This window comes from Orbicella faveolata, unplaced genomic scaffold (assembly GCF_042242905.1).
Source record: "Orbicella faveolata isolate gen_17 unplaced genomic scaffold, um_ofav_v1 contig_46, whole genome shotgun sequence".
Taxonomy (NCBI): domain Eukaryota; kingdom Metazoa; phylum Cnidaria; class Anthozoa; order Scleractinia; family Merulinidae; genus Orbicella; species Orbicella faveolata.
The window spans coordinates 10,798,569-10,814,733 of record NW_028301576.1 but is presented as its reverse complement, the minus strand read 5'-3'; the positions used below and the strand labels follow the sequence as shown (position 1 = coordinate 10,814,733).

General features: G+C 40.2%; 2 protein-coding genes and 1 long non-coding RNA gene across 5 annotated transcripts; 2 read left to right on the top strand and 1 right to left on the bottom strand.

The window, feature by feature from the left end:
- The first annotated feature begins 278 nt into the window (after positions 1 to 278).
- Positions 279 to 4,818, top strand: LOC149098345 (DNA-directed RNA polymerase III subunit RPC2-like). 3 transcript variants are annotated; one of them, XM_089277095.1, is made up of 5 exons: positions 279 to 490; positions 1,360 to 1,484; positions 1,925 to 1,957; positions 2,443 to 2,499; positions 4,142 to 4,818. In XM_089277095.1, the coding sequence occupies exons 2-5, from the start codon at positions 1,404 to 1,406 to the stop codon at positions 4,157 to 4,159; spliced, it is 189 nt and encodes a 62-aa protein (XP_089133221.1). In that variant the 5' UTR covers positions 279 to 490; positions 1,360 to 1,403; the 3' UTR covers positions 4,160 to 4,818. The 3 variants fall into 3 exon arrangements, 2 of the variants coding, with proteins under 2 accessions (XP_089133221.1, XP_089133219.1); XM_089277093.1 differs by lacking the exon at positions 4,142 to 4,818 and having other exon boundaries at positions 2,443 to 3,208; XR_016203517.1 differs by lacking the exon at positions 4,142 to 4,818 and having other exon boundaries at positions 291 to 490; positions 1,360 to 1,511; positions 2,443 to 2,503.
- Positions 2,001 to 14,159, bottom strand: LOC149098344 (C-reactive protein 1.1-like). The gene is made up of 6 exons (XM_089277096.1): positions 14,035 to 14,159; positions 13,681 to 13,949; positions 10,573 to 10,687; positions 5,118 to 5,174; positions 4,211 to 4,436; positions 2,001 to 3,756 (listed from the first exon to the last, which is right to left on the bottom strand). Exons 1-6 carry the CDS (start codon positions 14,108 to 14,110, stop codon positions 3,381 to 3,383), a joined length of 1,119 nt encoding a protein of 372 aa, XP_089133222.1. The 5' UTR covers positions 14,111 to 14,159; the 3' UTR covers positions 2,001 to 3,380.
- A 533-nt stretch (positions 14,160 to 14,692) lies between these two features.
- Positions 14,693 to 15,727, top strand: LOC110047352 (uncharacterized). Its single transcript, XR_016203987.1, has 2 exons — positions 14,693 to 14,768; positions 15,561 to 15,727. It is a non-coding gene; the product is annotated as an uncharacterized LOC110047352 (long non-coding RNA).
- Positions 15,728 to 16,165: the final 438 nt, after the last annotated feature.

Here is a 16,165-nt window from a genome sequence, read left to right as displayed (position 1 = left end):
CATACGAAAGAGACGACTTCTTAGTGATTGGCTGAAAGCAGGCCAATTTATTGTTAATATTTAATTTGCACTGCCAAGCAGATTCAGAATACAGCTGCGTTCTTAATTTTTTCGTTTTTACCAGAATGATTTGAAAATCAGGGAACTATTTTCCTTTTTCACGTTATTGCCATGTTCCTTGATGAACTACGGAGTCGTTTCGTTGGATAGTGAAACGGAACAGTCATTTCTTCTAGAAGTTTTTCCAGCTTACTCGAGGGGGGCCCTAATTCGAGTATTTACGGTATTCCACCGGATGAAACGTTCCAATTGTACCGTTCTCAATTGTCATTATTCGTTCTTCAGAAACTGTCGGTAGACTGGGGATGCACTTCAGCTTCCCCTTTAAGTGAGCTGAACACGTGGTACCCAGTCTTCACTCGTTCGGAAAGCCCGTTCCAGCCTCCAAGTCGACGAACCAAATCCAAGATGGAGGACAAATTGAACTGAGGTAAGGAAGAAAAGCAAGCGTGAAATATGAAAAAAGTTATTCTTTCAAAACAGGCCTTAAAAGGAGAAACGTCCCCAGGAGACCACAATCCCAACGCTAGGGAATCAGTTGCAGACGGTGACAAACAGGAAGAGCGTACAGTAAAAAAAATATTACAGTTTCCTTCTGAGTCGAACTGTCGTACATGTGCGAGGCATTAAGCTTATAGTTTGAGCCATAGTTTGGTAAATAAGGTCACTACTAAGGAAACCTCGTTACTGCGGCTTGCATTTGTTGGGGTTTATCAAAATTTTATGGTATAATGAATTTGTAATGAGAAAAGTAGCTGCTCACAGCTACTATAAGGGCTTAAGTTTAAATAATGTGAAGTTTATATGAAGTAATTCATATATGAACTGCGGTTGTAGATGAAAGTGAAGAATGATCATCGCAGTAAATTTTCCAATTTAAGCAATTGGAAAGAAGAAGCCTGAAAAAAAAAAAAAAAATGAGGGCTTCAACGGGATTCGAACCCGTGACCTCCGCGATACCGGTGCGATGCTCTACCAACTGAGCTATGAAGCCACACATTGGGAGTGAGGTCAATTTATTGAGTTCATATTTTCCCGTGAGTAGTGAAATGATGTGAAGTTTATATGAAATAATTCATATATGAACTGCGGTTGTAGATGAAAGTGAAGAATATTTGCTATGACGCTATGACGTGTGGCGACCTTGATCCCAGGTATACATACAGCAATGAGATTGAACAACATGTCTTGCCAGAAGTTTAGATTGGTGGAAAAAGGGTGTAAGCACTGTGTGTGGAGTGAAGGGGATACAGAAGGGTACTGACATGCTATGCGTAATCTCTCTTTCTTTCTTTACAGGCCGGCTGGTTCTGATGATGAAATGACAGTGCAGTAGTAGAGGAATGGTAGCAATGGAATTTGAAACACTGGGGAAAATTACTGACAACTTGGAAGATGTGTCGAAGCCAATCAAAGCTGTTGCAGTATGATTGTCTTTCTTTAATTAATTGGTATATTTTTAAGGACATATATGGGAAGTAGAAGAAATGAAAAGAAAACATGTTTATAACATTTTTGTAAACAAGATGCCATTTTATGCTCAATGTTTGTCCAGTTTGTATGAAATTTGGACACCACACAGGTCTTGAGGAGATCTGTTTGGTGAGAGCAACCCTTTCTACTTTGGAAATTTTCTCCTCTTTCCCTTCAATGTCAAATGAATATCCTACAGAAATTGTGAACTGCAAATAAGGCTGTAATTTCTGTCTGATACCTACTGTATCAAGAAATATATCATCGTCATTTAAATCATGTTTCTGTTTTTTGGTTAGTGTAACCATTTTGTATGTATGAATGAAGGGATTTTTTTGTTGATTTTGTAAAAGTCAATTTTTCACGGTTTTAACTCTTTTTTGATGTTTAGGACAAATGGAAACTATTACCAGCTTTTTTAAAGGTACGTATGTACTGTAACAGTCATTGTAATGTCTACATCCAAGTTTAGACAATTTAACACAGAGCTCTTTTAATTTATCAACTTGAAGTTAATGGGGGTAACTTAGCTGCAGTGCAGAGTTTGTGAAGCTGGCATTTTGAGCATTAGGGTTTGCTCTGCTGGAAGAGTCAGCTTCACAAACTCGCCATGGAGTTTACTTTAATCAACTGCAAGTTCAAAAACAGCTATATACATGTACATGTATGTATTGCTTGCTTATGCAGCCCAAATATCACACCAGGCAATGATTGTTTGACTGTTTGCATGTGGTTAACTAGGAGGTTCCCTTATGGGCTTTTACTATATAAACAAAAGTAGTTCTAACATGACTGTACATTTACAAGTACATTGAAGACTTATCCAAGTCTGATTACTGAATGGTGCTGTTGATGAGCTTTCCTTGTATTCTTTAAGAGATTGTTAATCCATGGTGATGTATTTTGCAGGTTAAGGGACTTGTCAAGCAGCATATAGACTCATTTAACTACTTCATAAATGTGGATGTAAGTACTGGATTTGTTTGTTAAGGTTAAGACACTAGACCCGGGATTGAGGATTCCAGGATTATGCCCCAGTTTGAATTCCTTGTACAAGACACTTGACATGTACTCTCAGTGTCTTTCTCTGTCCAGACTGCAGACCGTAGAATGCAGCCTTATTAACTCATTGTATTCTCAAGTATTCTCATTTCCATTACTGAGAGCTAACCGTAAACAGGCAAACCTGGGTGATATTCAGGCTAACCAGAATGCTACTTTGGCCCAAATGTAGTCTGCAGTATGCAGTCTGCAGTCTGGAAATATCATACACGGGCAATGGACTAGCATCCCACCTAAGAGAGGTGAGGTAAGTAAGGTAATCCCTCCAAAGTTATATTTTTACATTACTCTCAAAGGCGAACTTTACTACCCATTGCAGTTTTTGCAATTGCTACTTTTCACGTCTCGATCATAATAGGTCGACTAGACATTGAGTGAATCACTGAAAACATGGTTGCAATTACGTGAGATGAGCTACGATAATCAGAACGAACATTTTCCACAAATAGACTTAGGCGAAGGCGAAACCTACTATCAAATAACAATATGTTCCCGAGATACGGGAAATTAACTGATAATACGACTTTGCGATCGAGGAACAAAACAAAGTAAAAATAACAAGATAAACAAACAAACAAACCACCAAATAAAACAACGGAACTATGAGGCAAAAGAGGAAAAGAAAGATTGGGATTATAAAAGGCCTCGTTACTTGATAAAAGAATTTATTTTGGGTACTGTGTTTTTCTCAACTGAAGTGAGAGTTTTGCTATAGCTATGACTACAAAAGCAAACCTAGTTTTAAAATATTTTGGTGGTAACCCTTTTTGAGCTGATTGAGTAGATTATGGTTCAACCACTTGCACTTTTCCATGGACTGCATCTTTGAAAAAAGGCCAAGTCAGAACTGAGCCATGGGGTATGCTGCAGTTCTCGTACTGGGCTGCAACATCGCTTTCAGATAAAACGCTGTCCCACATGTTCAGTTCTGTCAATTCACCAACGAAAGCTTGTTGGGCGTCGAAACCTCCTCCAATGCTGTCTTGGTCCTGTCCGAGCACCATTACACCTCCAGACGGAATCATGTGACCTTTTTTGACATTAACATATTGGCCTTCCAGTTTGCCATCCTTATAGAATTTGTATTCACCATTAGTATTGCTCCACGTGAAACAATGGTGATGCCAGATACTATCTGCGAGCAGAATGTTGGGAATAGTCCTTAAAATCAATGACAAAAAATGCAAATAAATACATTGAAAAAAATGCGAATGAATAAATATAAAAATAAATAGGGGAATGAATGAATGAGTAGATCAGAAAATGGCAGTGAAAAGCGAATAATTGAGGAATAAACTGTAAGTTAGAAATTTGCAAAACCTCTCCCGCAAAAAAGTGTAATGTTTAATTTATCAACATAGGCCAAGCCATAAGCCAAGAAGGACAACAATTATTTTCCAATAAATAGTTACGTTTCATAGTTACCGACCCACCACACAAGTGGAGATATTATGTGCTTGCTGATTTATAATTTAAAGTGAGCCCACCTTTATCCAGTTACCCTGCTCAAAACGTCTTGAATAAATTAGCTTTCTTCCTTCAACAGGGGCTTAATCTACCCTAATGGTGCCACAGTTGTTATACACATGCACTCTGTGAGGTACTGTACGATTACCTCTCCTCCGCGCCTAATATATGGATCCCCACCAGCTGACTTGAAAAATAAATAGTCAAATCATTATCGCTGTTTCTGGCATAGCTGATAACGTGATTGACGAAGTTGTCTGGGATCACTTTCAGAAAAAGGCACAAGGAAAATGCGTTGAGGTTAGACGATATGGCTGGTTGCTTCATGGCGTAGTTTTGGACACTTCGATTCTCTGGAAATATCAAGCGGTACCCTAGAAGAAAGAGCGAACTGTCAATTCAAAAGGAACAAAACTATTTTCCGCGGAGCAGCCGAGTTTGGTTAACTTTCGATGCTATTTAATGTTTGTTAACGATGTCTGCATGAACATGGCTAACTAGAGAATAACACTGATCTTATTCAAGAAACGTTGTTTTACATGTAGGAGTTAAAGTTAAGGCATCTCACTTTACACCTTAACAATTAGTGGAGCTTGCCTTTATTATTGTAAATCGTGCCTCAAACATGTTCTCCTCCTGTCGTAGAAAGTCCAAACTCACTGCTTACCGGCCTCGCAATATATATAAATGTTATCTTTTTTTTCTCTATTTTTTTCTTTGAGTCGTTCAGAGTAACGAATACACTGAGAAATCACTGAGATGTTTTACACGGAATCTATAGGGATATGTTAAGAATTATTTTCTTCAGCATGTTATGACGACGCAAACATTGAGTACCGTTTTAGATCCGGGTAGCAAGTTAGACATGGTCGTCTTCGATCTTTGATCGGCTGTGTACTGAAATTGATAACGGCTAAACAATAAGCGCTTTCCCTTCGGTGCTAGGAAAAGAATTCTGCTTCCGCTAGATTCGAACATTTGTAAGATTTACTGCTGCGGGTAAAAGTTCTTCTGCATCGCTTTGGAATGACTCTATCACCATCATAAACGCTCACCTGTTTTACACGACTTCTTTCTGCCTAACCCTGATAAACAGCTGCAGTTCCTATCAACTGATTTTTAAATAATAAAAATAATGTCAGATATATACGGCCCAGTTAAGCACTTCAACGTTATTACTTTCTGGGGACAAATAACTTACTGAAACACATTTAAAAACAAATAGCAAATTAACCTCTCGTTTAGGAAAAGATTGTTGTTATTCATCGTGGTAGATGCAATAATAAAGTGTATTATCGTTTGTCTCACGATGTAGTCACTTGAGATCTAGATCGCGACGTTTCGACTGCTTACTGCTAGTCTTCTTCAGGGGATAAGGTCGACTGATTGCACGGTATCATTTATATCACAAAGGTCGGCTGTGATTGGCGCATTTCGATCCTCCTATTGTTCCATTGTTCCGGCGAGTAGCTGTTCCCTCAGTGGTCCGCTGTTGAACCGTTCTCCTGTTGTTGTGTTTCTTGATCGTGGGTATCCATGCTTCAGGAATTTCAATTCCACTATCCCTGTTGATGTTATTAAGGTGAAGTCTTATGTGAATAGCTTCCTTGACCCTACGTGCGTACCAGTGAGGATCTCGATCAGTAGACTTGACCTCATTCCAGATAGGATAGTGGCCGGTCTCGTGGGTGTGTTCAGAAACGGCGGAGGTCTGGGTACGGGCGAGTCGTATATCCCTGTCGTGTTCTTTGATCCTCTCCTGCATAGATTTCCCTGTTTCCTCGATGTAGACTTTGCCGCACTCACAGGGAATCCTGTAGACAACACCATCTTGTTTAGCCGGGTTGACGGTGCCCTTTGGTCGCACTAAGTGTGACTGAAGTGTCGTGTCGGACTTAAAGACGGTGCGAATGCCTTGTTGTTCTAGGCGGTCGTGCGGTCAGCCAGGCCCGCGTCGTTCTCCATTTTTTGTAGCATCGCTTGTACGGGCCTGGCTGACCGCACGACACCTACACCAGTTCAAATCGCGGACCTCTTGGATTTCGTATTAAGATCTACGTACTTCCAGTACAGCGGATCGATTTACGAACAACGAGACGGCGCAGCCATGGGGAGCCCTGTATCCGCGGTTATTACTAATCTCTACATGGAGATATTTGAAGAACAAGCAATAGAGTCCGCACCTTGCAAGCCTAAGATCTGGAAACGCTACGTAGATGATACTTTCACCATCCTGGATCGGGATAGAGTTGATGTCTTCCTGCAGCACCTGAACAGTCAACAACCATCAATCCGTTTCACCATGGAGATCGAGAACAACAGCAAGATCGCCTTTCTCGACACGTCAGTTTACAGAGAACCTGATGGCCGCCTTACCACCAGTGTCTACAGGAAACCAACACATACTGATCAGTACCTAGCGTATGATTCACACCACCCTCAGTCAGTAAAGCGCGGTATTGTGAAGTGTCTGTACGACCGGGTTAAACGTCTCGTGACCAAACCATAAATAATCGCTGGAGAGAAGAAACATCTGTCATCTGTACTTGTTTCTAACGGATATCCCTCCTCTTTTGTACAGAAGATCACAAAGGCACGAACAACCCCAAGAAGAGAGCCTGTCGCGGAATTTAAATCCACCGCCGTTTTACCTTATGTCCAAGGAGTTTCGGAGTCTCTCCGCCGCTGCCTAGAACAACAAGGTATTCGCACCGTCTTTAAGTCCGACACGACACTTCGGTCACACTTAGTGCGACCAAAGGACACCGTCAACCCGGCTAAACAAGATGGTGTTGTCTACAGGATTCCCTGTGAGTGCGGCAAAGTCTACATCGGGGAAACAGGGAGACCTATGCAGGAGAGGATCAAAGAACACGACAGGGATATACGACTCGCCCGTACCCAGACCTCCGCCGTTTCTGACCACACCCACGAGACCGGCCACTATCCTATCTGGAATGAGGTCAAGCAGGAGCCATAATCGGGGACGGAGACCGCAAGTCTCGGGATTCGCGTGCACCTATGATATGGGACAATTTTTCTATTTTTAGAACAAATTGCGCCATCCTGACGTCATATATCCGCGCGGATTCACGCACATGTCAGGAGCTCTCGCGTGGATGTTGTCACGTTGCGTGATCAAATGGTGAGAGTTGAGAGATTCTCTTGCGTATTTTTCACAGCGATGGCAGGGAATAAGGCAGGGAATACGAACCAGGGCGCTTATATGTAGTTTTATGCTCTGAGCTAACTGAAAAGGTGGGTTTTTCAGGGTCGAAAACAAGACTTCAATCTCGCGCTGGGAATGAATAATAAGATCTGCTCACGCTAGTTGTAAGCTTACGCGTATGCTTAAGAATATAGCAAGAAAACTCTCTACTCAGGTATCGAGTTAATTTGTGAGTTTCTCAGACAATGTTTAATCATAACCAAAACCTGTTTTGATGGTTTCTTATTGTCTCTGCTTGTTTGGTGAGTTTGCAAAAGTTTTTGAAAGGAAAGTCTGACGCGTACAATTCGCTCATTTGTATAGTGCATGCAGCTCGTGCACTTTCAAGTCCGAGTTGGTGTTTTCAATTGTCAACAAATCTTGACAAAGATTTCTTTCGTTATCTTTTGTGCTGAGATGCTGCAACAAATTTCACGAATGCAAAAAAGGCTACTAACATCATCTGTGTTTCTTCAACATAAGCATAGTGAAGTTTTACACTGCGAAAATGAAAATAGACAAGGAGTTTTGATAACTCGATCATCTAAATCGAAATCGTTATTCCAAGTTGATTAAAGAAAGCGTCATCGTAACTTTGCTGATTGTTTCTGCTTTATTCACATATTTTCAGCTTAGCTTTTAATATGCTCTCAAACATTTATCAATCTTAAACATATTTAAAAACTATAGAGCTATTGTTTGAGTTCGATGTACGCTTTCACACGAAAGTGCGGCGGAAGTACAATTTGTCATGTTTACTGACTGTACAAAACACGCATCGGCGGGCGCTCTCACTCATCGGCAAAAGAGAATTTACTGGATTTTTACACGAATAAAACTGAGCAGTATCTACGGACGTAAAGTTATTAAGCCTTGATGAAACATCAAGCGTTGCGTACAATTCAAGCGAAACTTAAAGTAGCAATTATTTTGTTTTACTTTTCGGCCGCGATAGACTGACAAATTCCTCGCAAGCGTGTGGCAAGAGGAGCTAGGAAACTATGAAGTCCCGAAGCTCTGCTATATCTAAATATATCCAGCTAGTTTCTTGCTGTGTAATGGAAAAGCTGTTAATCTTCAACATATGTGAAATTTAAAGTGGAGTAATGTACAGCTCATGTAAAAGAAGCATCAGTCGGAACACAACTTGGTCAGCGATATATATAAGCTTACAGCGGAACATAACTAAATTCGACACTGTCTTACTTCACTCAAACTGGAGCAGCTTACGACGAAAATACTTAAGCAAAATTCCAACAGACGTAAACGCGTTAAGTTGTGGGGCAAAAACATGAAACATTTCGGGAATTTCGGACGCCGTTTCCCCCGCGCGACATCCGCAAAAATCCTCGCAGCATGTACGCGCGTGTGCCGCAGGTAATGGCGCAATTTGTTCTAAAAATAGAATTATTGTCTCATATCATGGGGACAACCCCAATACTAGAAATGGCCCGCGCTTACGGTCTCCGTCCCCGATTATGGCTCCTGGGTCAAGTCTATTGATCGAGATCCTCACTGGTACACACGTAGGGTCAAGAAAGCTATTCACATAAGACTTCACCTTAATAACATCAACAGGGATAGTGGAATTGAAATTCCTGAAGCATGGATACCCACGATCAAGAAACACAACAACAGGAGAACGGTACAACAGCGGACCACTGAGGGATCAGCTACTCGCCGGAACAATGGAACAGTAGGAGGATCGAAATGCACCAATCACAGCCGACCTTTGTGATATAAATGATACCGTGCAATCAGTCGACCTTATCGCCTGAAGAAGACTAGCAGTAAGAGTCGAAACGTCGCGATCTAGATCTCAAGTGACTACATCGTGAGACAAACGATAATACTCTTTATTATAACCTCTCGTTTTATGCATGGCAGCAATCCCCCCCCCCTCCCCCCCACGCCGTATATATTAAAACATCAATGCCTCTTTTAAGTCCACACCACAGGAGGTGGAGACAAAAGAAGTGAGGAAATGCCAGGTAAGTTGAGGTACGGTGGGGAACTACCCTTCCCGGCCGCTACCACTAAGGCCTACCTGGATCTAACACAAAACTTGCTGCCCAGCGAGGACCCTGAGGCTGAGAGATGCCCTGTAAAAAAAAAAAATCCGATGTAGTCAGGCAGGGCTCAGGAAAAATAAGCCCTGCACCGGCCCTAGTGACTATATTATCACTCTAAGGATAATCGTTAAGCAGTCCAACGAGTAGCAGGCGAGTGCATGAACCTCATGGCTTTCAACATTCTTTCAGCTCTCAACTCATGCGCGCTACGGAATGCCAAAGCTGATCTAGGACCTATGTGAGTCCATCTTTTCAAGTCCTCCCTAATGGGAAACTGTCAGAACTTTTGGAAATGAGCACAGGAGCTTTTCACGGCTGTTTGCTGTCCCCGATGACCTTTTTAGTGGTTGTCGATTGGAACATGAGAGAATTGGAGGATCATGGCGGAGCAGGTATACAATCGAAACCAACAACTTTATTCCATGCCCTGGATTATGACCTCTTTTTCAGAAATAGCAACATATGTAAGCCAAAACCAACAATCTGAGACTGATGGCAGAGGCGACCGACCTCTGGGTAAACAAAGACAGAAAAAAAAAAAAAACCAAGGCGATGTGCACTTATAACAAGCAGCAAAAAAAAAAAAAAAAAAAAAAAAAAAAAAAAAAATCAAGTTGAACGGTGAGGAACTGAAAGATGCTGCAAAGCTTCGCCTATAAGCGCAGTACCATCACAGCCAAGGTAGAAAGGAAGATAAGAAGAGCCGAATAGGGAAAGCCAGTTTGGAATACCTTGTTGATTTGCACGGAAACCAAGCTGCGCTTCGTCACTTCTAATGTAAACTCGACGCTCCTGTATTGCGCAGAGACCTGGAAAGAGACACAAGCCATATCGAATAGGCTACAAAGCTTTTTCTGAGAAGGTCCCATGCAGAGAGATCCTCGAGATTCACTGCCCAGATAAGGTCAGTTGGAGCAGGAGAGAAAAGGAGCACTTACTTTCCGAGACAGTAAGTCGGAAATAAGCTTGAATAAGTCACATACGCGAAAAACAGCCGTAATACTACCAAGCAGGCCTTACAATGCAATCCTCAGGGCAAAAGGAAGGAAAACCTGAAGAAAGGCAATCGAGGAAGAACTTAAAGAAGCAAACATGGAGAAACAGAGAAGTCAGAGGTAAACAGAGTCCGCTGGTGCTGCATTGTCGATGCCCTTTGCACCACAAGGGGCTTAAAGTAATCAATCAAGTTACAGCAATAGAATTTTGTAAAACGCAAGACAGGAATCTTACCTTTCTCACAGTTCTTTCCCGTGTATCTTTTTCCACAAAGACACATAAAGCTATTCGTCTCATAAACTGGTTCGCAGGTTCCATTGTTCTGGCACGGTCCACTCGAGCATGGCGACTGAGAGGAGAAAAAAGCTTCTTTAAAATGTTACTTTGCCAAACGTTTGCAAGACCTCGTGCCCAGCAGGGGTACAATATGTTGTCTTAAAATGTTTTGTGCTTTTAGGGCTGCGTTATCGGACAGAACATGTCATTTACGCCAGGTATTTGACCGTTAAACTTAAATGAATTCCTTTAACCTGGATATCAAAAACAAAAATCAACAGTTACCCAACTTTTATTCATCTAAGCATTGAAGTAATCTTTATGCTGTTGTCGTTGATGATGTTTTCCATCTCGAGTTTTGTTATGGTTGTTATATATTGAAAGTTTTATATGACAAACTGACAAATGAAAAGTTCTTATTGACCTCCATCTTATGAGTGAATAATCCTTTCTTCATTTCGAAAAAAGTTTTTCAAATGCCCTGTGTCCTTCAGCTTTCGTAATGCACATGATAAGCTACTGTTTGCAGGCTTCGCTTTGTTTACATTTCATCATCATTTTTTTTGACAGGGCGTTTTATTAATAGGTTTTGCAATTTAGGTTTGTGTAGCACGCTGATCATGTTTCACATATACTTATGTATATTAGCATTTGTAATTAGTTCTTTCTTCGGAATACATAAACATTTTTTTTCTAAATGATATTTTTTCATTTTTATTTGGCCTTTGAAGTTAGAAAGCTAGTTTCTCCTAGTGTTTTTTTACTTTGGTTTTCCTTCAGCCCGTTAATGCGAGTTCTAACTCTTGACATAGTCATCACAGAACATTTCGTTTCACAGTTTCGTTTAAAGTGCTTTTTGTTATTGTAACTATCCCTGTTTCAATTTGGCCGAGAGCAAACATAGTTAGTAAATAGGCAAGATCCTATATTTAAATACGAAAAAGCATTACATGCTTGAGGGATCGTGAGTAACCGCCTAATGCTTAATTAACCTTCAAGTTAAAGTGGACAAAATATGCAAAATCAGACTTGAAAGTAAAACCAATACAATACATATTATACTTTTGTAATTTAGAGTAATTTAAAATTTAAAATTGGACATCTCTCTTCGCCACTGACTATGCGGGTACTCTGGTAAATCTGATTTCCCTAAATGTGGGAACATGTGTCACCTTTCTATAAAATTGCTTAAAGCTACAAGAGTCATTAAAATAGTCCTTAAAAGAAGAAAAACATAACGCTGTTATGATAAAATTAACATGAATATTCTTGTCAGTGTCAAAAAGCCCCATCAGTCACTAATGTTACGAAGACATCCTGTACAGCTGCTGTTCAACTGTTGAAAAATTCATGTGCTAGGTCCCACTTGCTGTCAGTAAAGTTTGTGGTTGTGTGAAAATTACACGTAGCAACTATTTGTTTATCAATAGTATTACCTGTATGTTCAAGTTTCTTTATTATTATTGATTGAAAGGGTGGTCTTAGGTCCAGTTCAGACACCGAACTATTCATGAGCCGAACCTAATATATTGAACTAAGTACATGAAAAGTTCGGCGTCTGAATCAGCTAAGAATGGCTATATGAATTTCGACTTGAAAGTAAAACCAATACAATACATATTATACTTTTGTAATTTAGAATAATTTAAAATTCAAAATTGGACATCTCTCTTCGCCACTGACTATGCGGTTACTCTGGTAAATCTGATTTCCCTAAATGTGGGAACATGTGTCACCTTTCTATAAAATTGCTTAAAGCTACAAGAGTCATTAAAATAGTCCTTAAAAGAAGAAAAACATAACACTGTTATGATAAAATTAACATGAATATTCTTTTCAGTTTCAAAAAGCCCCATCAGTCACTAATGTTACGAAGACATCCTGTACAGCTGCTGTTCAACTGTTGAAAAATTCATGTGCTAGGTCCCACTTGCTGTCAGTAAAGTTTGTGGTTGTGTGAAAATTACACGTAGCAACCATTCGTTTATCAATAGTATTACCTGTATGTTCAAGTTTCTTTATTATTATTGATTGAAAGGGTGGTCTTAGGTCCAGTTCAGACACCGAACTATTCATGAGCCGAACCTAATATATTGAACTAAGTACATGAAAAGTTCGGCGTCTGAATCAGCTAAGAACGGCTATATGAATTTCGAACGGCTCAGCCGTTCTTCCCGCCTAGCTCGGCAGGAAGTTTCGGCTTTAGAATGACTTTGATTCAGACGTCCCGAACCTAAAGCATAAATTATTATAACGTATTTTACGCGTTGCCTGAAAATCGCTACCATTTAATGGTGATTTGGTTCCAACTAAATAAAGTTCGGCGATTAAGTTCGACGTCTGAATCAAGAGGCGTACTTTGATAATTAGGGTTGGTCCAAATTCGAACTAAGTTCGGCTCATGAACTGGGGTAAGCTTGCAGAAGTTATTCATTTGAAAAACGAACACAGTGACAGCAGATGTTTTGCCTCTGAGGCACTGGAAACTTTAGTGGGAAATGTGAGGAAAACGTTGCTTTAGAAAGGATTTGAAAAGCTCGAAAAGAAAAAAAAAGAAAAATCTGTAGAAAATTGAACTGGTTATTTTCTCAGGAGCTTTAAATGTGCGCATACAGAAATAGAAGGCTTTATCTATGTAAATTTCTCTGCAGCAATTTCCCAACAATGAACAGCTGTAGAGTAGAGCGTTTTAAAATGTTCCTCTACCGAGTTAAAAATTCGGTTCATGAAAGCTCGACAACGTCTTATTAACATTGCTAACTTTGGATGAAAGAAACTGAACCAGTGGCTGGTGAGCTATGGGAACAAAAACTTACTCGAAAACTACTGTTTTATTCGCTGGATTTCGCGAAAGTTCCTTGCAGTTCTGAGAGCTTCGTCAGCCCACGGTTCCAGCCTTTGAAAGAGAGCTCTTGAAAGCGCATCCTTTTAGAATACCAGAAGCACTGTAAAGTTGTAAACTTCTGGGCGTTCGGAAACTGCCTCAACCGACCCATGACAATCTTGACGACCCCTTTAATATATAGTGGGATGGCTTGTTAGCCCCTTAAAGGTATAAATACTTACCGGAATGCTGAAATGATCATACGATTGACTTGAAACGACCTTGTCCGCCTTGCTGTACACGTTTGAAGGCAGCAGCTCACACAGCCGCGGAAATGCTTTATTCCGCGCCAGGTTAAAAGAGAAACAGGAATCTTTAGCAACACATGCAAACCCACACTCTGTGATGTCTTTAACAAGTTCTGTACCAACACTTGTTATATTTAAGTAGGAGTTGCTGTGAGTCTTGAAGTTGGCATACAAAATGCCATTTTCACGGAAAGCTGGCTGCCCTGCATTAAGAATTAAGAATCAATGTTAGTTCTGAACGCGGGTGCCAAGCAGAATTATGTCATATACATGGCAGAAGTAATATACCTTTTGAAGTTTCCTCAGAGCTCACTGATATGAGCACAGCAAGGAAACTGACAAAGTGGAGCGCATCAAGACCCATGTTGCGTCTCAGTTCTTGAACGGTCAACACTAGTTGACGATCTAGAACTAATATTAGCTAACATTAATTACCAACACTTCTTAAACACTTTAACACATAAATTTTAATGTAAACAATAGAAGGCAAGCACTCAAAAACACTGACAGCTTGCTAATTATAACATATATTTTTATGAAAGAGACGACTTCTTAGTGATTGGCTGAAAGGAGGCCAATTTATCGTTAATATTTAATTTGCACTGCCAAGCAGATTCAGAATACAGCTGCGTTCTTAATTTTCTCGTTTTTACCAGAATGATTTGAAAATCAGGGAACTATTTTCCTTTTTCACGTTATTGCCATGTTCCTTGATGAACTACGGAGTCGTTTCGTTGGATAGTGAAACGGAACAGTCATTTCTTCTAGAAGTTTTTCCAGCTTACTCGAGGGGGGCCCTAATTCGAGTATTTACGGTATTCCACCGGATGAAACGTTCCAATTGTACCGTTCTCAATTGTCATTATTCGTTCTTCAGAAACTGTCGGTAGACTGGGGATGCACTTCAGCTTCCCCTTCAAGTAAGCTGAACACGCGGTACCCAGTCTTCACTCGTTCGGAAAGCCCGTTCCAGCCTCCAAGTCGACGAACCAAATCCAAGATGGAGGACAAATTGAACTGAGGTAAGGAAGAAAAGCAAGCGTGAAATATGAAAAAAGTTATTCTTTCAAAACAGGCCTTAAAAGGAGCAACGTCCCCAGGAGACCACAATCCCAACGCTAGGGAATCAGTTGCAGACGGTGACAAACAGGAAGAGCGTACAGTAAAAAAAAATATTACAGTTTCCTTCTGAGTCGAACTGTCGTACATGTGTGAGGCATTAAGCTTATAGTTTGAGCCATAGTTTGGTAAATAAGGTCACTACTAAGGAAACCTCGTTACTGCGGCTTGCATTTGTTGGGGTTTATCAAAATTTTATGGTATAATGAATTTGTAATGAGAAAAGTAGCTGCTCACAGCTGAAGAATGATCATCGCAGTAAATTTTCCAATTTAAGCAATTGGAAAGAAGAAGCCTGAAAAAAAAAAAAAAAATGAGGGCTTCAACGGGATTCGAACCCGTGACCTCCGCGATACCGGTGCGATGCTCTACCAACTGAGCTATGAAGCCACACATTGGGAGTGAGGTCAATTTATTGAGTTCATATTTTCCCGTGAGTAGTGAAATGATGTGAAGTTTATATGAAATAATTCATATATGAACTGCGGTTGTAGATGAAAGTGAAGAATATTTGCTATGACGCTATGACGTGTGGCGACCTTGATCCCAGGTATACATACAGCAATGAGATTGAACAACATGTCTTGCCAGAAGTTTAGATTGGTGGAAAAAGGGTGTAAGCACTGTGTGTGGAGTGAAGGGGATACAGAAGGGTACTGACATGCTATGCGTAATCTCTCTTTCTTTCTTTACAGGCCGGCTGGTTCTGATGATGAAATGACAGTGCAGTAGTAGAGGAATGGTAGCAATGGAATTTGAAACACTGGGGAAAATTACTGACAACTTGGAAGATGTGTCGAAGCCAATCAAAGCTGTTGCAGTATGATTGTCTTTCTTTAATTAATTGGTATATTTTTAAGGACATATATGGGAAGTAGAAGAAATGAAAAGAAAACATGTTTATAACATTTTTGTAAACAAGATGCCATTTTATGCTCAATGTTTGTCCAGTTTGTATGAAATTTGGACACCACACAGGTCTTGAGGAGATCTGTTTGGTGAGAGCAACCCTTTCTACTTTGGAAATTTTCTCCTCTTTCCCTTCAATGTCAAATGAATATCCTACAGAAATTGTGAACTGCAAATAAGGCTGTAATTTCTGTCTGATACCTACTGTATCAAGAAATATATCATCGTCATTTAAATCATGTTTCTGTTTTTTGGTTAGTGTAACCATTTTGTATGTATGAATGAAGGGATTTTTTTGTTGATTTTGTAAAAGTCAATTTTTCACGGTTTTAACTCTTTTTTGATGTTTAGGACAAATGCAAACTATTACCAGCTTTTTTAAAGGTACGTA

Coding starts and splice junctions, on each gene's coding strand:
- LOC149098344 (XM_089277096.1), bottom strand. CDS start 14,110: ATGGGTCTTGATGCGCTCCACTTTGTCAGTTTCCTTGCTGTGCTCATA. Junction 5,175..10,572: donor GGGAAAGAACTGTGAGAAAG/GTAAGATTCCTG, acceptor TTTAAAAATCAG/TTGATAGGAACTGCAGCTGT. Junction 3,757..4,210: donor ATATTAGGCGCGGAGGAGAG/GTAATCGTACAG, acceptor ATTGATTTTAAG/GACTATTCCCAACATTCTGC.
- LOC149098345 (XM_089277093.1), top strand. CDS start 1,404: ATGGTAGCAATGGAATTTGAAACACTGGGGAAAATTACTGACAACTTG. Junction 1,485..1,924: donor AGCCAATCAAAGCTGTTGCA/GTATGATTGTCT, acceptor TTTGATGTTTAG/GACAAATGGAAACTATTACC. Junction 1,958..2,442: donor TATTACCAGCTTTTTTAAAG/GTACGTATGTAC, acceptor TGTATTTTGCAG/GTTAAGGGACTTGTCAAGCA.